General features: G+C 42.9%; 1 protein-coding gene across 1 annotated transcript in view; it reads left to right on the top strand.

Annotated features, from left to right (window-relative positions):
- The first annotated feature begins 9,656 nt into the window (after positions 1–9,656).
- The window catches only part of aacs (acetoacetyl-CoA synthetase), a 116,085-nt gene continuing 105,257 nt past the window's right edge, over positions 9,657–20,484 (top strand). The window contains exons 1-2 of the mRNA XM_080208359.1: positions 9,657–10,095; positions 11,669–11,772. Of these exons, the coding sequence (XP_080064485.1) occupies positions 9,966–10,095; positions 11,669–11,772 (234 nt within the window). The 5' untranslated portion in view covers positions 9,657–9,965. The remainder of the gene's footprint in view (positions 10,096–11,668; positions 11,773–20,484) is intronic.

Here is a 20,484-nt window from a genome sequence, read left to right as displayed (position 1 = left end):
ACTCATCTTCCTTGAATTCTCACTTTGGCTGGCCCTAGTTGAACCCTTTGTTCATTACCCAATGCCCTCTTGTTCCACAGCCCTGAAGGAAACCCCTCATCCTTGACCAGATTCTTGCTTCCTCTCCCAAAATACATGACTATCTCTTTCCCTCAGAGAGGGCCTGTTTACTTCCTAAACTCAGCTTATGTTTTTTTTAATGTGGTGAAATCAAATTAGAATGTGGAAAGGTGCTGCCTGTCTACTTTTCTTTTTTGTTTTGTGTGTTTTTCTGTCTCAAAGCCCATCTTAGTCATGATGTGGGTATGCCGGCGTTGGACTGGCGTAAACACAGTAAAAAGTCTGACAACACCAGGTTTTAGTCCAACCTATTTATTTGATAATATTCTCAGTAATATTTGATTAATATTATCAAATAAATAGGTTGGACTAAAACCTGGTGTTGTCAGACTTTTTACTGTGTCAAAGCCCATCATCAGATTGATGACGTGTATTTATACAGTGCCTTTTGTGACTTCAGGATCCCCAAAAAGCTTTCTGACCAATGAATTATTTTTGAAATAGCACTGTTGAAATGTAGGATTCACAAATCAAAATGTGCACAAGAAAGTTCCATAAACAGCAATATGATTCGGGGAGATGGAGACATAGTGGTAATGTTCAATAAAACAGACGCCCAGTTCAGAGGATATGGACTCAAACCCCATCATGGTTGCTGGTGGAATTTAAAATAACTTAATAAAATTTGGAATTGAAAGCTAGTCTAATGGCACCTATGAAACCTCCAGGTTGTTTATTGTTGAACAACCATTGTTTGTTGTATAAACCCATCTGATTCATTAGTGTCCTTTAGGCAAGATAATCTTCCATCCTTATCTGGGACCAGGCACCATGGCCACGCTTGGCGGGGTTAGGAGATCATTGAAGCTCCTGGGTGGTCAGGGGCATGGCTGGGCACTGCCAGTTCACTGGGAGATTGGGGCACCTGTGCAAAGATGTCCCAAGCAGTCTGCAGCCGGCTTCACCAGTGAGCTTAGGCTCCCCAAGCTGGTGAGAATCACATTTCTGTTCAGAAAATGAAAGAGTATCATAAGATTGCATTTTCAAACTTGCTCTGTTTCTGAAACTTTCCTGTTTTCCCACTCATCTGGTAGTTCAGAATTTTTTTCATAAGATTGTGTCCTTCGAATTTGTTTGAGAAAATCCCATCCAAATCTTGCTTTGGCTTGATATTTTGTGATGTCCAAAGGTCCAAGATCCTTGGTGCAATCGTTGCAATATATAGAATGTCAGAACTCTCGGAATGACTGCTCTCCTGTCATAGACGAGTAAATCACCAACTACACTGATGTGTCCTCTCTTCATTGTACTGCCTGAGAATGGGATTGTGTGGCATGTAGTCTGGCCAACCGTTGATGCAGTACTCTCTGACCTGAGCAATTCCTTCATCAGATTTCTATGCACCTCTAATTTTATTCGGTTGCTGCGTTGTTGCTGGTAGAGTTGTGGTTGTCGTTGATGCAAAGGTTTCTGCCTCTTTAACAAGAACTACATCGCCTTGTTCAGGTTTTGCCACTGGGATATGAGACAAAGCAATCGCTGTGATATGCTGCTTTCCTGGAATCTACTTAATCTTTGTGTCTAGTCTCATTTATTTCAGTCTGAATTGTACTCATGAAGGTATTTTGTGCTAACATCTTAGAAATTAAAAGTTTGTGGTCTGTCTCTTTCTTGAAGAAGAGACCAAGAACATAACATGTAAAGAGCACAACTCCCAGTCCTGGAGAAGGTGCATTCACAGCAATAGTAGTGGCTATCTCTGAGTCATAGCAAGCTAAAATATTATGTGATATCGGTATCTCTTTGACTTTTCTCAAAAGATTTCTGTTCTGGTTCCTCCCAGCACCATGTCCTGTCATAATAATTGACTGACTGGCTCATTAATGACAGCAGGCACAAAGAACAGTACAGCACAGGAACAGGCTCTTCGGCCTACCAAGTCTGTGCTAACATAGGTGCCTCTATAATCTAATATTTTCTTGCCTCTCTGTGATCTATGTCCCTCTATTCCCTGCCTATTCATGTATCTATCCAGATGCCTCTTGAATGCTGTTATAGAATCTGCTTCCACCATGTCCTCTGGCAGCACGTTCCTGGCATTCAGCACCCTTTGTGTGAAAGACTTGCCCTTTACATCTCCTTGAAATTTTCCCCCTCTCACTTTCAATCTATGCCCCCGAATAATTCATCCTTCGACCCTGGGAAAAAGACTCTGATTTTCCACTCTATCCAAGCCTGTCATAATGTTGTAAACCTGTATCAAGACCCCCTCGTCCTTCGATGCTCCAATGAACAATTCAAGTTTGTTCAACCTTTCTTCTTGGTCCATATCCTCCAAACCAGGTGACATCCTGGTATGTTTCTTCTGCACTCTTTGCAATGCATCAACATCCTTCCAGTAGTGTGGTGACCAGAATTGCACACAATACTCCAAATATGGCCTAACCAAAGTCTTATACAGCTGCAACATGATTTTCCAATTTCTGTACTAAATGCCCTGATCAGTGAAGACCAGCATGCCATATGTCTTCTTGACCACTTCGTCCACCTGAGTTACCACCTTCAGGGAACTGTGGATCTGCATGCCTTGATCCCTTTGTATGCTAATATTTCTAAGGGCTCTACTATTTACTTCCCTTCTGAAGTAGATTTTGCCAATCGCATCATTTCACATTTGTCCAGGTTAAGTTCCATCTGTCATCTTTTGGCCCAGATTTGCAGCTGATTTATATCCTGCTGTACACTCTGACAATCCTCCTCACTATCTGCTACTCCTCAGTTTTTGTATCACGTGCAAATTTACTAATCAGACCACCTACATTCTCCTCCAAATCATTTATATAAGTTACAAACAACAGAGGCTCCAGCACTAATCCTTGGGGAACACCGCTTGTCACAGACCTCCAGTTAGAAAAGTACCCTTCCACTGCTACTCTCTGCTTTCTACGCCCAAGCCAGTTTTGTGCCCATCTTACCAGCTCACTTCAGATCCTTTAAGACTTCATCTTCTGTATCTTTCAGGCGGGATTCTGACTTAGAGGCGTTAAGTCATAATTGCACAGATGGTAGCTTTGCATAATTGGCTCCTCAGCCAAGATGTCGAGATGCCAGCATTGGACTGGGGTAAAACAGAAAGAAATCCCACAACACCAGCTTAAAGTCCAACAAGTTTATGCCACCTGACGAAGGGACAGCCTGTTCCGAAAGCTTGGGGCATTTGCTACAAATAAACTTGTTGGACTTTAAGCTGGTGTTGTGGGATTTCTTTCTGTTTTTCCTCAGCCAAGCACATACTCCAAATGTCTGAACTTGCAGTTCCTTTCATATTGAACAGAATTCATATTGCAACATTTTATCCTCACTAGGGTAAAACAATCCTGTCTTCACAATGATAGGAAGAGCCGACATTGAAGTATCAAAAATGAACACTTGGCTGCCACAAGCCGGACCTTGCCATGAGGAGCCTTATCGAAGGCTTCACTAAAGACTATCCACTGCCCTGGCCTGGTCAATTTCTTTTGTCACTTCCTCAAAGAACTCAGTCAAGTTTGTGAGACATGACCTCCACTTCACAAACCATGCTGTTTATCGCTAATAAGCCTATTGTCTTCCACATACGAGTACATCCTGTCCCTAAGAATCTTCTCCAATAATTTCCAATAATAACTGATGTAAGGCTCAAAGCCTGTAATTTCCTGGATCATCTCTTCTGGCCTTCTTAAACAAAGCAACAACGTTAGCTAGTCTCCAATCCTTTGGTACCTTGCCTGTGGCTAAAGAGGAGATAAAGATTTTGACCAAGACCTCAGCAATTTCTTCCCTTGCCTCTCTCAGTGTTCTGGGACAGACCCTATCTGATCCTGGGGACTTTTCCACTATAAATGTTTCTCAAAACCTCCAATACCTCCTCCCTTTTATCTCAACATGTCCTAAAATGTCAACATTCTCCTTTCGACAGTCACTATCCACAACATCCTTCTCCTTTGTGAAAAGATGGGTAAAAACTGTCCATCTTGGATAACTATGAATCTTTGGAGCTCAATTATGTTGGGAGGAGCTGGAAACTCTTTGATTGCTCTTCTCTTCTCTGGATCTACTCTGGCACCAGATATATCCACAATATGCCCAAAGAATTTGAGAGTCAGCTCCAAGAATTAACATTTGTCATTGAGTGGAGGTCCTGCATACTCTAGTGTCATGGTCTGAATGGATCCATGGATCAGGACATCATCCATATAACACACATCTTCTAGTCTGTCTCGGATGCTAGACATTGTCCTTGGGAAGATTTCTGGCTCTGATGTGATGCCAAAGTAAGAAGTCTCACAGCATTAGGTTAAAGTCCAACAGGTTTATTTGGTAGCACAAGCTTTTGGAGTATTGCTCCTTCTTCAGGTGAGTGAAGCGTTGTAGTCACAAACAGGGCATACAGAGACACAGACTCAATTTACATGATAGTGGTTGGAATGCGAGTTTTTACAGGTACAGACAATGTGAGTAGAGAGAGGTTAAGCACAGGTTAAAGAGATGTGAATTGTCTCCAGCCAGGGTGGTTAGTGAGATTTTGCAAGCCCAGGCAAGTCGTAAGGATTACAGATAGTGTGACATGAACCCACGATCCCGGTTGAGGCCGTCCTCATGTGCGCGTAACTTGGCTATCAGTTTTTGCTTAGTGATAGTGCGTTGTGGTTTGTTGTGAAGGTCGCCTTGGAGAATGGAGTGATGCCAAAGGGCATTGAAACAAACAATTAGTGAGACAAAACTGTCCAAATGGTGTAATGAAAGTTGTGAGCAGACATTGCTGAGGGGTAGTTACCAAGAACACAATTCGCACCTAGCACTGTGAAGATTGAATCCTTTCCCACTTTTGCTAAGCTTTCACCCACAGATGATCATAGGATGAATTTCTGTTCAATTGCTTTGTTCGGCTGGGTAAGACCTGTGCAAGTCCTGATCGATGTGTTGAGTTTTAGCACTGGGACCATTGCCGAGCATCAGCTGGTTCTGTTGAAGGTGAAATAACCTCTTTCTTCAGCATAGAGTAAATTTCCTTCTTTACCTTTGGCAAGACTGGATGAGGAATCTCTCTGGGCGTACACAGAGTACACAGACACACTGAGTGGGATTCCCCTGGCCACACTCGCCTCAAGGCCAGAAATCCCCACCCAAGGTAAACGGATCTGTGCATGGTCCCCTGGAATTCTGTCCCACCTGCTAGGATACCCATGGTGAGTGGCATCGAAAAATTCCTGGCTTTGGTTCAGGACGTAGAGTGATGGGATACTTGCTGTCTTAGGCCTTCCTGCTCCTGTGGAACAGCTTTTAGGCTGATCTTATCACTTCCCATTTCCTCCGTTCTACAAATCAGACATGAGCTGGCACAGGCTTTCCTGTCTAAAAGTGAACAGCTCTCATTCAGGATTGTATATAAGGTTTCAGTGATATTTCTCTATCTTGAAAGGTTGTATGCAGTTGTCCTAGGACCTTGAGTTCTATACCTCCTGGCCCTTGTGGTTTCTTTTCTTTGGCCCATTAGAACTTTCCTACAAACAAGATTCAGTATCAGAAAGAATGAAAACTGCTGCACCTGTATCTAACTTAAAGAGTGTCTTGTTTCCCTCTAATAGGATATGAGCATTCTAGTAGCTTCCACTTGGTTGCTGGATCTCTCCAAGGACAGGTATCTCAATATCATTGATAAGCTATCTTTCATGAAGCTTGCCATCTCTTGAAGGTGTTTATTCTGGTTGCTTATTTTGATGCTTATTCTGCTTGTTCTGAGGGGTAGTTACCAAGAATGCTATTTGCACCTAGCACTGTGAAGGTTGAATCCTTTCCCAATTTTGCTAAGCTCTCAGCCACAAATGATCATAGGATGAATTTTCTGTTCAACTGCTTTGTTAGACAATGGTACTCTTTTGCAGATTGAAGTAGGCACGAAGGACTTTAGTACTTCATCCTTCATTGCTTTTTCTTCATTGATGCCTTGATTGATTAGGATATGTTCTGCACAGCTATGCTTTGCATACAATATCACACTGATCTGTGCACTGTTTGGCTTCACTGCAAAACCTGACGTGGTGCTATATTTGGTAAATCTTCTCCGCCAGTCCAGTCATGTTTCTGCTTGATTGAGTTCTTTATCCTGCTCGAAGCTTTCTGATAATGGCAGAGACTTTCCCATGCTTGCTCCCTTTCTTGCTGTCACCATATAATATTCTTATTCTGGTGCTAACTGTGAATATTTATAGATAAGAACATAAGAAATAGGAGCAGGAGTAGGCCATCTAGTCCTTCGAGCCTGCCCCGCCATTCAATAAGATCATGGCTGATCTGTCGTGGCTCAGTTCCACATTCCCGCCCTCTCCCCATAACCCTTAATCCCCTCTCTTATCAAAAACCCATCAACCCGCGTCTTAAAAATATTTAGCGAGGTAGCCTCCACCACTTCAACGGGCAGAGAATTCCAGAGATTCACCACCCTTTGAGTGAAGAAGTTCCTCCTCAACTCCGTTCTAAACCACCCCCCCTTTATCTTGAGGCTGTGCCCCCTAGTCCTACTATACTTTCTGAGCGGGAAGAGTCTCTCCACCTCTATCCTATCCATCCCATTCATCATCTTATACGTCTCAATGAGATCTCCCCTCATTACCTCCACTGAAATAGATTACACCTTACTACGAGGTTATACCAAGACAGCATGCAAGACCATGAGACATTATATCACTTCCTGTAATTATGTATCATTAAAATATTATTATTTTTATTGGCTATTCCTTGCAAGTGAGGATGATTGTCTTCCATGAGTGTGAAGTTGGCTAATAAGGCCAATTTGAGGTCACAGATTCCCTGCAGCACTAGGAGCAGTACAGTGGCACAATGGTTAGCACTGCTGCCTCACTACGCCAGGGACCCAGGTTCAATTCCAGCCTTGGGTGACTGAATGTGTGGAGTTTGCACATTCTACCTGTGTCTGTGTGGGTTTCCTCCAGTGCTCCAGTTTCCTCCCACAGTCCAAAGGTGTGAGGATTAGGTGGATTTGCCTACAGTGTAGAAGGGGATTCTACAATTACAGGGATAGGGTGGGGGAGAGGGCCTGGGTAAGATACTCTGTCACAGAGATGGTACAAACTCAATTGGCTAAATGGCCCCTTCTTCACTTTATCACTGAATCCCTATAGTGCAGAACAAGGCTATTTGGCCCATTGAGTCTGCACTGACTGTCGAAAGCCCCACCTAAGCCAAAAGCCCAGCCTATCCCTATATTTACCCTGCCAACCTACACATCTTGAGATATTATCTACATTGCTGTCCTTCATTTGCAGAATGGCTTTCATCACCTCCATTGACTTCAGTGGTGTTCCGAGCTTGCTGCTAACTGAGTGTTGTGGGATAGAGTTGCAAAATCTCTCATTAACAAGTGATTCTTCAACACAGTTAGAGATGACCCCTTATACTACACTGCTCTCCTTTGGCAAAGCATTTGTAATAAGCCAGCAAATTTTCATTCATTGTGAAAAGTTAGAACTATGCACAAGGGACAGGCCAGCTGAAAACTGGACAGTCCAGTATAAAATCAGATGAATGGCCACTTTAGGGTTATTAGTCTGCTAAAATAACAACTATGTTGTCACACACCTACAGCAAGTATAATGGACAGATCTGAAATACAAAGTTAGGTTTGTGAGATTGAATTTAAAGGCACAATGAAACAGGCTTTTAAATACAATGTAAGTACATTCCTTATTTGGATTCTGAGAGCATGGTAACAAGGAAATTCCATTCAATACTTACTTGGGGCAGCATGGTGGCACAGTGATTACCACTGCTGCCTCACAGCGCCAAAGACCCAGGTTCAATTCCGGCCTCAGGTCACTGTCTGTGTGGATTTTGCACGTTCTTCCCATGTCCACACAGGATTCCTCTGTGTGTTTCGGTTTCCTCCAAAGACATGTGGGTTAAGTGGATTTGCCACGCTAAATTGCCCCTTAATGTCAGGAGGACTATGAAGGGTAAATGTATGGGTTTGGGGATAGAACTTGGGAGGGACTATGGTCAATGCGGATTCGTTAGGCTGAATGGCCTCCTTCTGTGCTGTAGAATTCTATGACTCTATGAAGTTACTGAGTCTCACACCCAGCACTCTCCCATCCCTGAGTCTCACACCCAGCACTCTCCCATCCCTGAGTCTCACACCCAGCACTCTCCCATCCCTGAGACTCTGACCCAGCACTCTCTCATCCCTGAATCTCAGATGCAGCACTCTCCCATACTTGAGTCTCACAACCAACACTCTCCCATCCCTGAGTCTCGCACTATCCCGTCCCTGAGTCTCATACCCAGCACTCTCCAGTCCCCGAGCCTCAGACCCAGCACTCTCCCATCCCTGAGACTCAGACCCAACACTGTCCAGTCCCTGAGTCTCACACACAGCACTCTCCCATCCCTGAGTCTCACACCCAGCATTCTCCATCCCTGAGTCTCACACCCAGTTCTCTCCATCCTTGAGGCTCACACGCAGCACTCTCCCATCACTGAATCTCACACCTAGCACTCTCCCATCCCTGAGTCTCACACTCAGCACTCTCCCATCCCTGAGTCTCACACCCAGCACTCTCCCATCACTGAATCTCACACCCAGCACTCTCCTGTCCCTGAGTCTCACACCCAGCACTCTCTCATCCCTGTGTCTCAGACCCAGCACTCTCCATCCCTGAGTATCACACCCAGCATGCTCCCATCCCTGAGCCTCAAATGCAGCACTCTCCCATCCCTGAGCCTCACACCCAGTACTCGCTCATCCCTGAGTATCACACCCAGCAGTCTCCCATCCCTGTCTCACACACAGCACTCTCCCATCCCTGTCTCTCATCCAGCACTCTCTCATCCCTGTCTCAGACCCAGCGCTCTCCATCCCTGAGTCTCACACACAGCACTCTGCCATCCCTCTCACACACAGCACTCTCCTATCTCTGAGTCTCACATCCAGCATTCTTCCATCCCTGTCTCACACCCAGCACTCTCTCATCCCTGTGTCTCACACCCAGCACTCTCTCATCCCTGTGTCTCACACCCAGCACTCTCTCATCCTGTGTTTCAGACCCAGCACTCTCCCATCCCTGAGTCTCACATCCAGCACTCTCTCATCCCTGTCTCACACACAGCACTCTCCCATCCCTGAGTCTCACATCCAGCACTCTCTCATCCCTGTCTCACACACAGCACTCTCCCATCCCTGAGTCTCACACATAGCACTCTCTCATCCCTGAGTCTCAGACCGAACACTCTCCATCCCTGAGTCTCACACACAGCACTCTCCCATCCCTCTCACACACAGCACTGTCCTATCCCTGAGCCTCACACCCAGGATTCTTCCATCCCTATTGGATGCTGCAACCTGCCTTCCGCTGATAGGCTGCAGTCCCAATCAGTTGTTGCTCTCGCGGAGTCTGATTGGATAGAGGGGAGCGGAGGAGGCGGGAACCTGGCACTGATTGGCCCAGGACTGGCCGTGCTGCTCTGCCATTGGCTGATCGGGAGCGGAATGTTTACTGTGTTCTGATTGGTCACACCTCCGCGTCCTCTCCTCAGCCGATATGGTGACTAGATGGGGGGCAGCCAATGGGAGCAGCAGCTGCTGATGGGCCAAGCGGCCGTACCATGTGGGCAGGGAGGGGGCGGCGGGCTCTAGTGTCGGGGTCCAGTTGCCTTTTCTCCCACTGAGTTCCCCCCTGTGTTACCGGCAGCAGGGCACCCGGTGTATTAACCGCTCTCTGGCGCCAGCGCCTGTCTCTGTCTCTCCGCGGAAGTTGCTGAGCTGGTAATAAAAAGGCGGCAGCGACAGCAGCAGCAGCAGCAGCGGTGACGGATACATTGTCACAGGAAAGCGATACAAAAGTAGCAAGATGTCTAAGGAAGAACTCGGCAGCGAGGAGATTGTGGAGTCCAGGGTGATGTGGTACCCCGACTCCAAGAGGAACACCCGCATGGACCTCTTCAGGAACCTGATCAGTGAGAAGTTTGGTACCCAGCTGGGTAGGTGTAGGGAGGGGTGTGTGTGTGTGTGTCGGTGTGTGGCCATCACTCCCACAGCTGATTCGGCAATCCCCTCCTTAATCTCTCCACCTGAGGCTTTTGAAAATTCTTCCGTCTATTTCCCCGGCCAACCCCTGCTTCCCTCACCCTCCCGTGTATGCTCCCAATCCTTAACCTTATCCAGAAATCTTTCCTAACACTCCTACCCAGCCTTGTGATCCTCTTGCTCCTCTTGTCCCTGCTCTGCTTTCTGGTCCCTGTTGTAAAATTGGAGCCATCATTTTCAAGCACTTTTGACAAGATCCCAAGATCCATCTGGCTTTGGTTTTAAAATTATTATTTAGACACTATCTTATTGACAAATTCTCCCAACAATCCATCCCCAACCTGTAGCATTCCTTTCTTCCTTCTTAATTTGATATTTTCCTATATTAAAGCTACTGTAAACACAAATTATTATTTCCTAATCAATTCCCCACACATATTTGTCAGTCTGTGTAGTGTAGGCACACCTACAGTACTGTTTGGGAGGGTCATTAGGTAAATAGTCTGAAATTGCTACTGCAGATAATTTGTTTTACGTTTAGTTGCTTTGTTTTGTCAACATTGAACATCTTGGTTTAAAAGTCCTGATTTTTAAAAAGCACGGCAAACAAAATGACATGTCATCATAGTCCCAGGTGACCATAGGCTGCTGTCCCCTTTTTGAGGGGGGAAGCCGACGGGTGGTGATTTATCCTGAGGGTCACAACACCTCAGCCAAGGGGGCAAGGCTGAGAAAGTGGGGCTTTCATGAATAACCTTAGCTGGCTTAGGAATCCACACTGTTATTGTCATTCCCATCATGAACCAGCCAACTGAGATAACCAACTCCCAACGGCAAACCAGATACTTGCAAATGATCCTTGGGGAAGATTCTGCTTTGAACTTTGCTTAGGTTGTAGTCTAAATCACTTCACTCTGACCCATGAATTGCCAAGTCTACATTCATTTTAAATGTTATCCTGGTGTTGCAAAGTGAAATTAATAATAATTTGAGTGTTTGCATCTAACTAATGACCATGGGCATTTTAACAATTTGTTTCAAAACAAACTATACACACAAATATATAATAAGGCCATCCACTGTTGCTATGATTGGAAAGTATGAAAGACCAAGGCTGCCTACGTCATCCAGCATGGCACCTAGATGCCAATGACAATCCATGTGAAGTCAGCCAGCCATTTGCCAAATACTGCCTTCAGAATTAAGTCAAAGAATTGTTCTTTCTGTCGGCTGCATTGCTTTAGTAATTGAAAATATGTAAAATTCTGCCGTAATTTTTTAGCTAAAATAATATTTACGTTAGTCACAATGAGATGCCAACGTGCAACATTGTGGGTTTAACCTGGTTACCTCATAACATGCAAATTGTTGCTGGTGCCTTTTAGTATCCAGACATTAAAAAGTGACTTTGACATTTTCTTATTTTCCTCCATCCCCGTGTCATTTCTGTCAAGTAGTTAAGACAAGGTGACTAGACTCATAAAAATAAACCCATGTTCAATGTTTAAATGTTTATTGTTTTCACAGCTAATTATAATGAATTGTATCAATGGTCGGTTGAGAACTACCCAGATTTTTGGGCAGAATTCTGGAAATTTAGTGGTTTGGTTTACTCTCATCATTACAGTGAGGTAAGGCTTTTTTTTCTCTCAATGGTCATTTTAAGTTAATGGACTTGGATTTAATGTCCTTTGTTGGGAACGCTTTATAAGTGTATTAAGGGAACTGTGCCAAGGGATAAAAGAAGTGTGCCATTAAGAGGACCAGGCAGACTGCTTGGTAAGGGAACAACAGAATACATTTTTCATTTGTGATACAGTGGTGAGAATGCAAATTAACCCAAGGGTTTAAGATATCTGATACAAAGCAGCCATTGTGACATGTGCTAACTTGCTGGTCCTGCAAACAACGGGACACAGAAACATAATTAAGCAGTTGTATGCTGGACATGATTGCGAGAGTTATCATTGACAAGATATAAATACTTTGATTATGAAATGATATATATAACACTGGAAGAATATTTTTGTGTACTAATGGCCTTGAATTTTTAAAGGTGTAAATGTGGAAAATGCATCTGGAAAGCACCAGGCCCTGTGCCGGTTATGTGCAAGGTTCTGAATAGTTGTACAAGTCTAAGCACAAAATCTCCCATGAGGTAGTACCATTGAGTAGGTTAACTGAATGAATGGATTATTGCTCAAGAGGTCCAACACCAGTTTCAAATGTTTAGCAATTACCAGAGTCAGATTCTATATTCTCCCAAGCCAAAGGGTTGCAAGACTAGCTCAGTCATTGGATGTCTTGCCATTGCTTTCCAGAGTTAGACAATTATTGCTGTCTAGGTTAACTCAAGTTTCTACTCCTAGACAAGGTGATATAGAGAAGCAGTAGATTGAGGCAAGGTTACCGTTAGAGAAAGTGAAAGCATGGATGCAAATTCACTTGTTTTGTCTATCAATTGGTCGTCTTCACCTTTCCTCCTCCTTCTCCATCATTATCATTTGGGGATCACCATAGTATTGGTTAATCACCCTTCTCCATCTCCTCCTGTCAGTCATCCATTCCTCTTCCAATCTCACTACATTTCAGTCTCTCAACAGCACATCTGTTCCATCTCTATTATTCACCTCACCATTCTTTTCTCCGTCTTTCTGCAACAGATGACCGTACAATTTCAATCTTGTCTCAGCTACTTTTCTTGATGCTCCCACAATCTTCATTGACCCCCTGATGTGCTGATTTTGTTGCTGCTCAATACTCCATCCCTCCTGTTCAGCATACACATCTCATTAGTGTCCTGTCATTGTTTCTGCCTTCTTGACACTGTCTAAGTTTCTGCACCATATAGCTTTTCTGGTTTTACAACTGTGTTGTAGATTCTTCCTTTCTGTTTCAGCAGTATCTTTCTATCACATAACAGCCCATTGCACTTTGTTCAGTACTCCAACCAGAGCAAACCTGTTGCTTAATTTCCATACTTCCATCTTCTGCTACCACTGATCCTAGTGCTTAAAACTTTCTCCAAGCGTTCACCTATAAACTTTCACTCTGATCCTTTTTCCTACGCTCAAACTAGCAGTCTATAAATTGGTCGGTTGACCATGGCACTTCCTGTCTCACTTGTTCGGTTAGAACATCCATGACAACTGGGAAGAGGAAGAGGCTCAGTATCAATCCTTGGTGCAATCCAACTTCGACTTTGAAACTATCACTCTTTCTCCCATACTATTGTTAACAACTTCTCCCATCCTGTCCATCTTCATAAAGTTGTTATCCACTATCAATGTCTCTTGCTTTCTGCCTTAAACTTTGTTCCCTGGAGACCCATGATTTGTGTTCCTTTTCTCACCATCAGACCTCATATTTCATAGCTTCTCCCTGTCAGGCTATTTTGAATTAAGTCTTTTTTTTTTGCCTCTCCTTAGGGTTCTCTTCTCAAACCATTCTTGCCCACTGAATGGTAACCCTTACCCGTTCTTCACAGAGCACAGCCAGGGACCCTGTGCCTTGCTTGTAGCATGGACCTTGACGTAGGTGTTATTTCCATTTGTATCAACCATTATCTGGATTTGTTAGGTGGTTTTACAGCTGGACGCCCTTCCCTGCCAACTAGTCTTTCCTGTTCACTGAGTCTGGGGACTGGCAGTGATACACACTGACTTGCCTTCATCAGTGGCTGAAAGTAGTTGAGTGAACAGCCTTATTACTGAAGAAATAATGCATACATTTGAGGAGGGGACAGAGGTGGAAATGGGTGAGAGCAAGAATCATTGGAAGGCTTGGTTAACACTAATATTAGGCAAGTAGAATTCTATTTGGTGGATAAATTTATAAATTAGCTGTTGCAGTTTAAGTGCAGCGTTCTGTTGTACACTGGTGAATAACTGATCCGAGAATAACTGTATGTCAGGATATGTTCAACCTGTAAATATTTGATGAGTGAATGTGCTTGCATTTGTACTGCTTGAGCCTTGCAAATATCTGATTCAGGCTCCCAATAGACTTAATATTGGTACAGTTCTGTAAAAGCAGTTTGGTTGGACATTAATGAGATAAATGCAATGTTCACAAACGTAGATACAGTGACTATTGTTAACAGGCACTAGCCATGGATATCAATTCTGCTGGAGTTACTGTAATTTCTGCCATTTTCTCACCTTGAAATATAGATTTAAGAGAAATCACATTGCTTTAACCAAATTGTCATATGTTATTGAATGTGAATTGCAGGCTGCTATGAGAGATTTAATTTCTGTTAAAGTCTAGCTGTGAGTTTGATTTGTACATGTAATTATTTAGAACAGCTTTAGCCAGATTCCAGTTAAGGTACCTGTAAATATAAGCTGGCCACCAATAAATCCAACTGGAAATGCAAGAGAAACTGCTTTACCCAAAGAATGGTGAGACTGTGGAACTTGCTACAACATGCAGAAGTTGAGGTGAATAGCATAGACCTTTTAAAGAGAATTTAGATAAATATATGATGATGAAAGGAATAGAAGGACATGCTGACAGGGTTAGTTGAGGAATGAGAGCAGGCTGAAGTGGTTCAGTGTGGGCCACCTGGGTCATATGGTCTGTGCTATAGACTCAATGTGATTCTATATATAGTTAGGGTGGGAGGTTTTTTCACAGAACATCGTAGATTATGGTAATAGAATTTAGTTTTTGCTGTTGGAAATTCTCGGAAATTAGTATATTTGATCCTTGGTGGATGGTCACCGTGGACATTATATCAATCATTAGCCATTTTACTCTTAATAATGACCTTTGTAAATGAAGGAACTGTTGGATCAACAGAGAAATTAATGCATCACTAAATGTGATATGAAAATGTTTTAGGGACCAATTTTTGAGTCCTTATTCTAGTTGAGATGTGTGGTATTTTTCTACCTCTATTTCTTCCTCTGCCCCCTCTCTTGGGCACCTTCTGGGCAGGCAAGGCAGATTGATCAAGGAATTGGGGAACTGCTCAGTGCATGTCCAGAAGTAAACGAGTGTTCCATCTGGGCATTCTGTCATATGTCAGTAGTTGGGCTGTGTGGCTTGGTTAACCTTTTCCTTTTGGTTTGCAAAGCCAAATCTATTGCACCAAACAGTAGTGACTCTTCATCCTTTCTGCATTTTTTCGTGGTCGCTGCTTTGCATGTTATCTGTGTTTGTGTTTTCCTGGTTCCGCTTAGGCTATGCTGCTTCAGAAAGAAATACAAAAAGAAATGGAGCTTAATCATTGATACTCTGGCTGAGATAAGAGGTTGTATATGAGCTGTACATGTAATTATATTTGCAGCTGACCTGGGGTGGGGTTTGTTTGTGAAATGCTGTAATTTAAAAGGAGAATGGCCATCCTCAAAACAGTGTCCTGCATAAAGTGTTAATGCTTAAGTGCTATGTGAAAATGAACACTCTGATGCCATTAGAAGAGAAGGCACAAGTGTAGCTCTGTGCATTAAACCAGTGGTGAAGTCCTTGGGGATTTTTTTTTTTGGAGCTTATGAAGGGCAGCAATGTTTACCATCAGTCACTGCATTCCTAACTTGAACAGCGGAGACTAATGGAGCATATCATGAGTGCTGCATTAAGCTGTTGCCTAATGCTGACTTTCTAACGGTAGATCCTATGAGAAAGTTGAATGCAAAATTGGCAAAGTTTGTAGTTTACAGATGAAGTTTAAGATGTATATATCATGCGTATTGTAAATTAATTGCTATCAATTACTTCATGAATGTGATAAGTTCAAATAGGAGCATTCCACACATGGTAGTCAGTGTTAAGGAATTAAATGTTTTTTTTAATTCATAGGCTGGAGCCCTGCTAACTTGCCCGTCATAGAATTGGCGCAGGCGAAGGTCAGACAATGGAAATCTCTGACCTCTGGTGGGGATTCCCGGTCTCACCTGAGCGAGGCCGTAAAACCCCACCCAATAATTTTCTGTGGGGGGAATAACAATTTTTGCTTGCTTTCAGCATGCAAACTGACTTTGAAGTATTGACTAATTGCAGCAATAAAGCTGCTTTCATATCCAGTGGCACTGCTGTCTGAGAGTCAGAGTGTTGTAGGTTCAGGTCCCAGTCTAGAGACCCAGCTGAATGCGGTCTCGGCTGACACTCCAGCAAATGCAGTTCTGAGGGAGTGCTGCACTGTTGAAGGTGCTGTTTTTTTTTGAGATGATAGACCAAGGGTTCTGTCAGCTCTCAGCCAGACACCATGATTCCAGGGCACTACCTGAAAGAAGTGCAGTGATATACCCTAGCCAAAATTTATCGCCCAGCCAAATTACTAAAAGAGATTGTCTCACTCCTGTTTGTGCAGCTTGGCATATGTAATGCAGCCTTGTACATTTCTCATGTTATTGGCTGAAAAGGGCTTTGGGATATCTTGAGGTCATGTTAGTCTCGTGATGTGAAATACTGGTTAAAATTAAAACGCTTCTGTATGTCCAAATTCCTTTGCATGCTTTATTTTCCGTTCCTATTTTTGTTGTTTTTGCTTGCATTTCAATCTATTTTCTGATTGATTGAAACTTTGAAAAAAATAGAAACGAAAGCACATTAACTGCTGTCAGCTTGCAGTTGGAAGTAAGGCTTATGAGATGCCCTTGAATGGAAACGTGGCTGCTGTTGGAGTGTTTCTGTTGCGTTTTTTTATAGGAATTGCGGAAAGTGTCCAGTTTATCCTGAAGTTGTGTAATGGAGATTTTCTCGGCTTGTAGAATAGTCATGTATTTCCACTTGTGTCTTTTACTGATATCAAAACAAAAGTTGAGGTTGCTTTTGCCTTTTTAAAAGTGGGAGAAAATTGACAGTAGTTTGGATGCTGTTGTAGAATTGAACACTTTTGTGAAGAGGTATAAGGAAAAAAATAACAAAGTGTTATTTAATTTTGATTTAATGGTTATTCTTTTTAGATCCAGTCCTGGTATATAAGCTGCTTAAAGAAAACGGCAGCTCAGATCTCTGTGTTAAGAGTATTACGACAGAGAGGGGACTAATTCAATTGCAACACTACGCAATTGATTCAATTCATGAATGATCGGCCAGTCCACTTTTAAAAATTTGAGCAATTAGATTTCATGATCCAGGATGATTCAGGAACATTTCCCAGGATGTTAAACAAATGCTCTGTTAAAACTGAGATACAGTCAGGAGAGTTGTGGAGAGAAGAAATCAGTTGGAAACTTAAATGTTTCAAAATTTCCAAGAAACAACTTTGATTGTCTTAGGATCTGGCAGTGAGAATTTCCAAATGAGAAGTCAAAACTCTGCACTGAAAATTTATTTCCAAAGGATAGCTGAGTTTTTAAAGCTGCATTTTTAAACCTTATTTAGTGCACTCAAGGAGATAGACAACGATGATTTCCTAATGTCATGATATAACCATTAGTAAGAAGTTGCCCAAAGTCAACCAGTAGACATTGTAAACACAAAACAGCGACGGAATTGGGAGAGAACAACAGGAATTTGGTCTACAGTGCTGCCTCAGTGGTCCAAGCCTGCAGTTTAAAAAGATCCTTTCGCTGGGTATGGGTGTACAGAGTAGGCCAGCATTTACTGCTCTTCCCTCAGTTGATCTTGAGAAGGTGAGCTGCCTTCTTGAACTGCTGCAGCTCACCTGGTGTAGATGCACCCACAGTGCTGTTAGGAAGGGATTTTGACCCAGCGACAGTGAAGAGTGTGGGGATATCAAAATGGGATGGTGTGTGACCCGGATGGCACTTGCAGGATGGTGTTCCATCCACCGGCTGACCTTGTGGTTTGTGGTGATCGCAGCCACGGGTTTGGAAGGTACCTCGGTGAGTTTTTTCAATGCATTTGTGTTGGTACACACTTACCACTGTGTGTCAGTAGTTGTGTGGGTTGAATGCTGAAGGTAGTGGATGGGGTGCCAATCAAACGGGCTGCTTTCTCTTGGATGAAGCCAAGCTTCTTGAGTGTTGTTGGAGCTTCACTTATCCAAGTGATTGGAGAGTACTCCTGATGTGAGCCTTGCAGATGGTGGACTACATTGGCAATTCGTGGCAACTATATTGTGACAGTCAATGTAGCACAATGCAACAATGTACTGTAATAAGAGAGAATGCGAAAATGTGACCAATAATTACTTGTAATCCCTGGGAGTGAGTAAGCTATGTAAAATTGCCCATTCTATACCAGTTGATTGCTAGTGATGTTACAACTAGGAAGCTAAGTTCAAGTGAAGTACCATTAAAGGCAGGGGAATAGTTAGACCCAGATGTGCAGACTTACTTCCATCTCATTTTAAAACAAAGTTATATTCTTGTTAATATTTTCAGAAAGACTTGTATATTGCTCTGCACAACATCAGGAAGTCCCTAAGTGCTTTATTACCAATTAAATACTTTGAAGTTTAATCAGTGTTGCAATATAGGAATTAGGATTATAATGACGGAGCATTTATTTACAGTGCGATAGGTTTGCATAGACAATTTCCATTTTACGTGTGGGCATAAGATTTTGTAATGGGGGAAAAAAAATGACAAGAATGTGTGCAGACATAGAACTGTTGTATTTGATTTCCTGTGGCACTGCAATTGAATTGTCAAGGCCAAGTACAGGATTGGGTCAAACAGGGCTAGAGGAATAACTGGACCCTGGTGGAGGAGAGGTGAGAGAAGATGGATGGAAATGGAAGATGGGATTAGGAAGGAGGGTTTGGGTAGGAATGAGAGGAAAGACAAAGAAGTAGAGGAGAATTGGAAAAGAAAGGAGGAGAACCTCTGTGGAGGGAGATTTTTCTGCTTTTGGATATAGGGAAAGTTCTTTTTGGCTGCCTGGATGGAGAAAGTGACAGCTACTGTGCCAAGTGGTTTTGCCATTCGGCTGGACGTTGGAAGGCTGTATTCAGGGCTTTGTTATTGTTCAGCTGGGAGTAGTAAGTTTCATTGCTCAGTGGGGGAGGGGCAAAATGCCCCAGGACTGGGTTAAGGCTGAGTGGGGTGGGGTCTACACAGCATTTTGATCCTCAAGAGAGAATTGGAAAGGTCCAAAAGTTAGGTTCCAAGATCCAATGTCATGAGTGCTACCTCAGTGAGTGAGTGAGTGTATGATGGACTGACTTCGGGAGCCGCCTATAAGGGTATAACCTCTGAGCATTAGCTCGAAAACTGATGGGACAACTGACTCTGGGACAGGAGAATCACATGCAGGGGTTTATGAATGGGCAAAAGAAAAACCTTCAAACTAAAATGCATTCTTCTAATTTGTGGGCACATTTCTCTCCAACTCGATTTTCAAGTTCGCTGATGACACCACTGTTGTGGGTGAGATCTCAAACAATGACGAGTTAGAGTACAGGAATGAGAGAGAATCTGGTGAACTGGTGCGATGACAATAATCTCTTCCTCAATGTCGACAAAACAAAGACGAAGGAAATTAAGAGAGCCAAGTAAATTCATTCTGTGGCAATCAGGCCCGGAGATTTCATTTGGGGCGTTCAAAAACAACCCAAAGCTTATGATCACTTGTTAACAGTAGCTTTCCTTTTTTTTTGTTATGCATTCAAATTCTCAATTACCAAGGTGGCATTACAACACTCAGTATTAGTTGAGGCCCTTGGTATTGGCCTAGTAACATAACTACTAAACAGCCATACCTTTGTGATAGATGCTTAGAAGTAAATGAGTATATTTTGGATTTTATTTGTGGCCATTAATTGTGTCCATGTACGTAGATGCCCAAAGCCAAGGAAGCCAAATACGTTGTGTTAATTTCAGCTTACAAATGATTCCTTTTGCCCGTTTATTCCAAGGGACAGTTCTAGTTCAGCAGTTGAAGCAGCCATTTGAAGAACAATGGGAATATGAAATTGGAGCTTGATGTGTGCAAAGCTAAAATATGGGACAACTTAAGAAAGAGAAAAGGCTAATAACGTAACAAATTGGAGCAGGAATAGGACATTCAGCAAAATGTTCTATTTCTAAAGCTCATGCAACCCAAAGTGGGTTATTAATAGCTCTAATTTGGAATGCCACTCAAGTTAGAAAGAGAAATTGGGTGCTTTTGAATCAAGATTTTTCAGAATTTAATTGATTCTTCAAGGCGAGGTGGAAAGTATCAACACAATTAGAGATTCTGTAAGCTGAGAGCATAAGCCTTCAAATCAACTGAACTGTGAAATTCAGTTCATGCTTCAAATCAATTTGGAGGTGGGTTATTCCTTTTCAGGCATAGCTATTGTAGCTTTTGTTGTGAGATGCCAGTGTATTACTTATCTTTTTATCAGGACTCTGAACTATATATGACTGCACCTCTACCATAGAGGTATTTCAAATTTTTGGTCTTGCGTAAAAGATGAGGAACTTGCATATTGATTGTAATTT

This window comes from Carcharhinus amblyrhynchos, chromosome 20, assembly GCF_965287045.1.
Source record: "Carcharhinus amblyrhynchos chromosome 20, sCarAmb.v2.hapA, whole genome shotgun sequence".
Lineage (NCBI taxonomy): Eukaryota > Metazoa > Chordata > Chondrichthyes > Carcharhiniformes > Carcharhinidae > Carcharhinus > Carcharhinus amblyrhynchos.
Note: the sequence above shows the minus strand (reverse complement) of the source record. Positions and strands in the feature narration are given on the sequence as shown.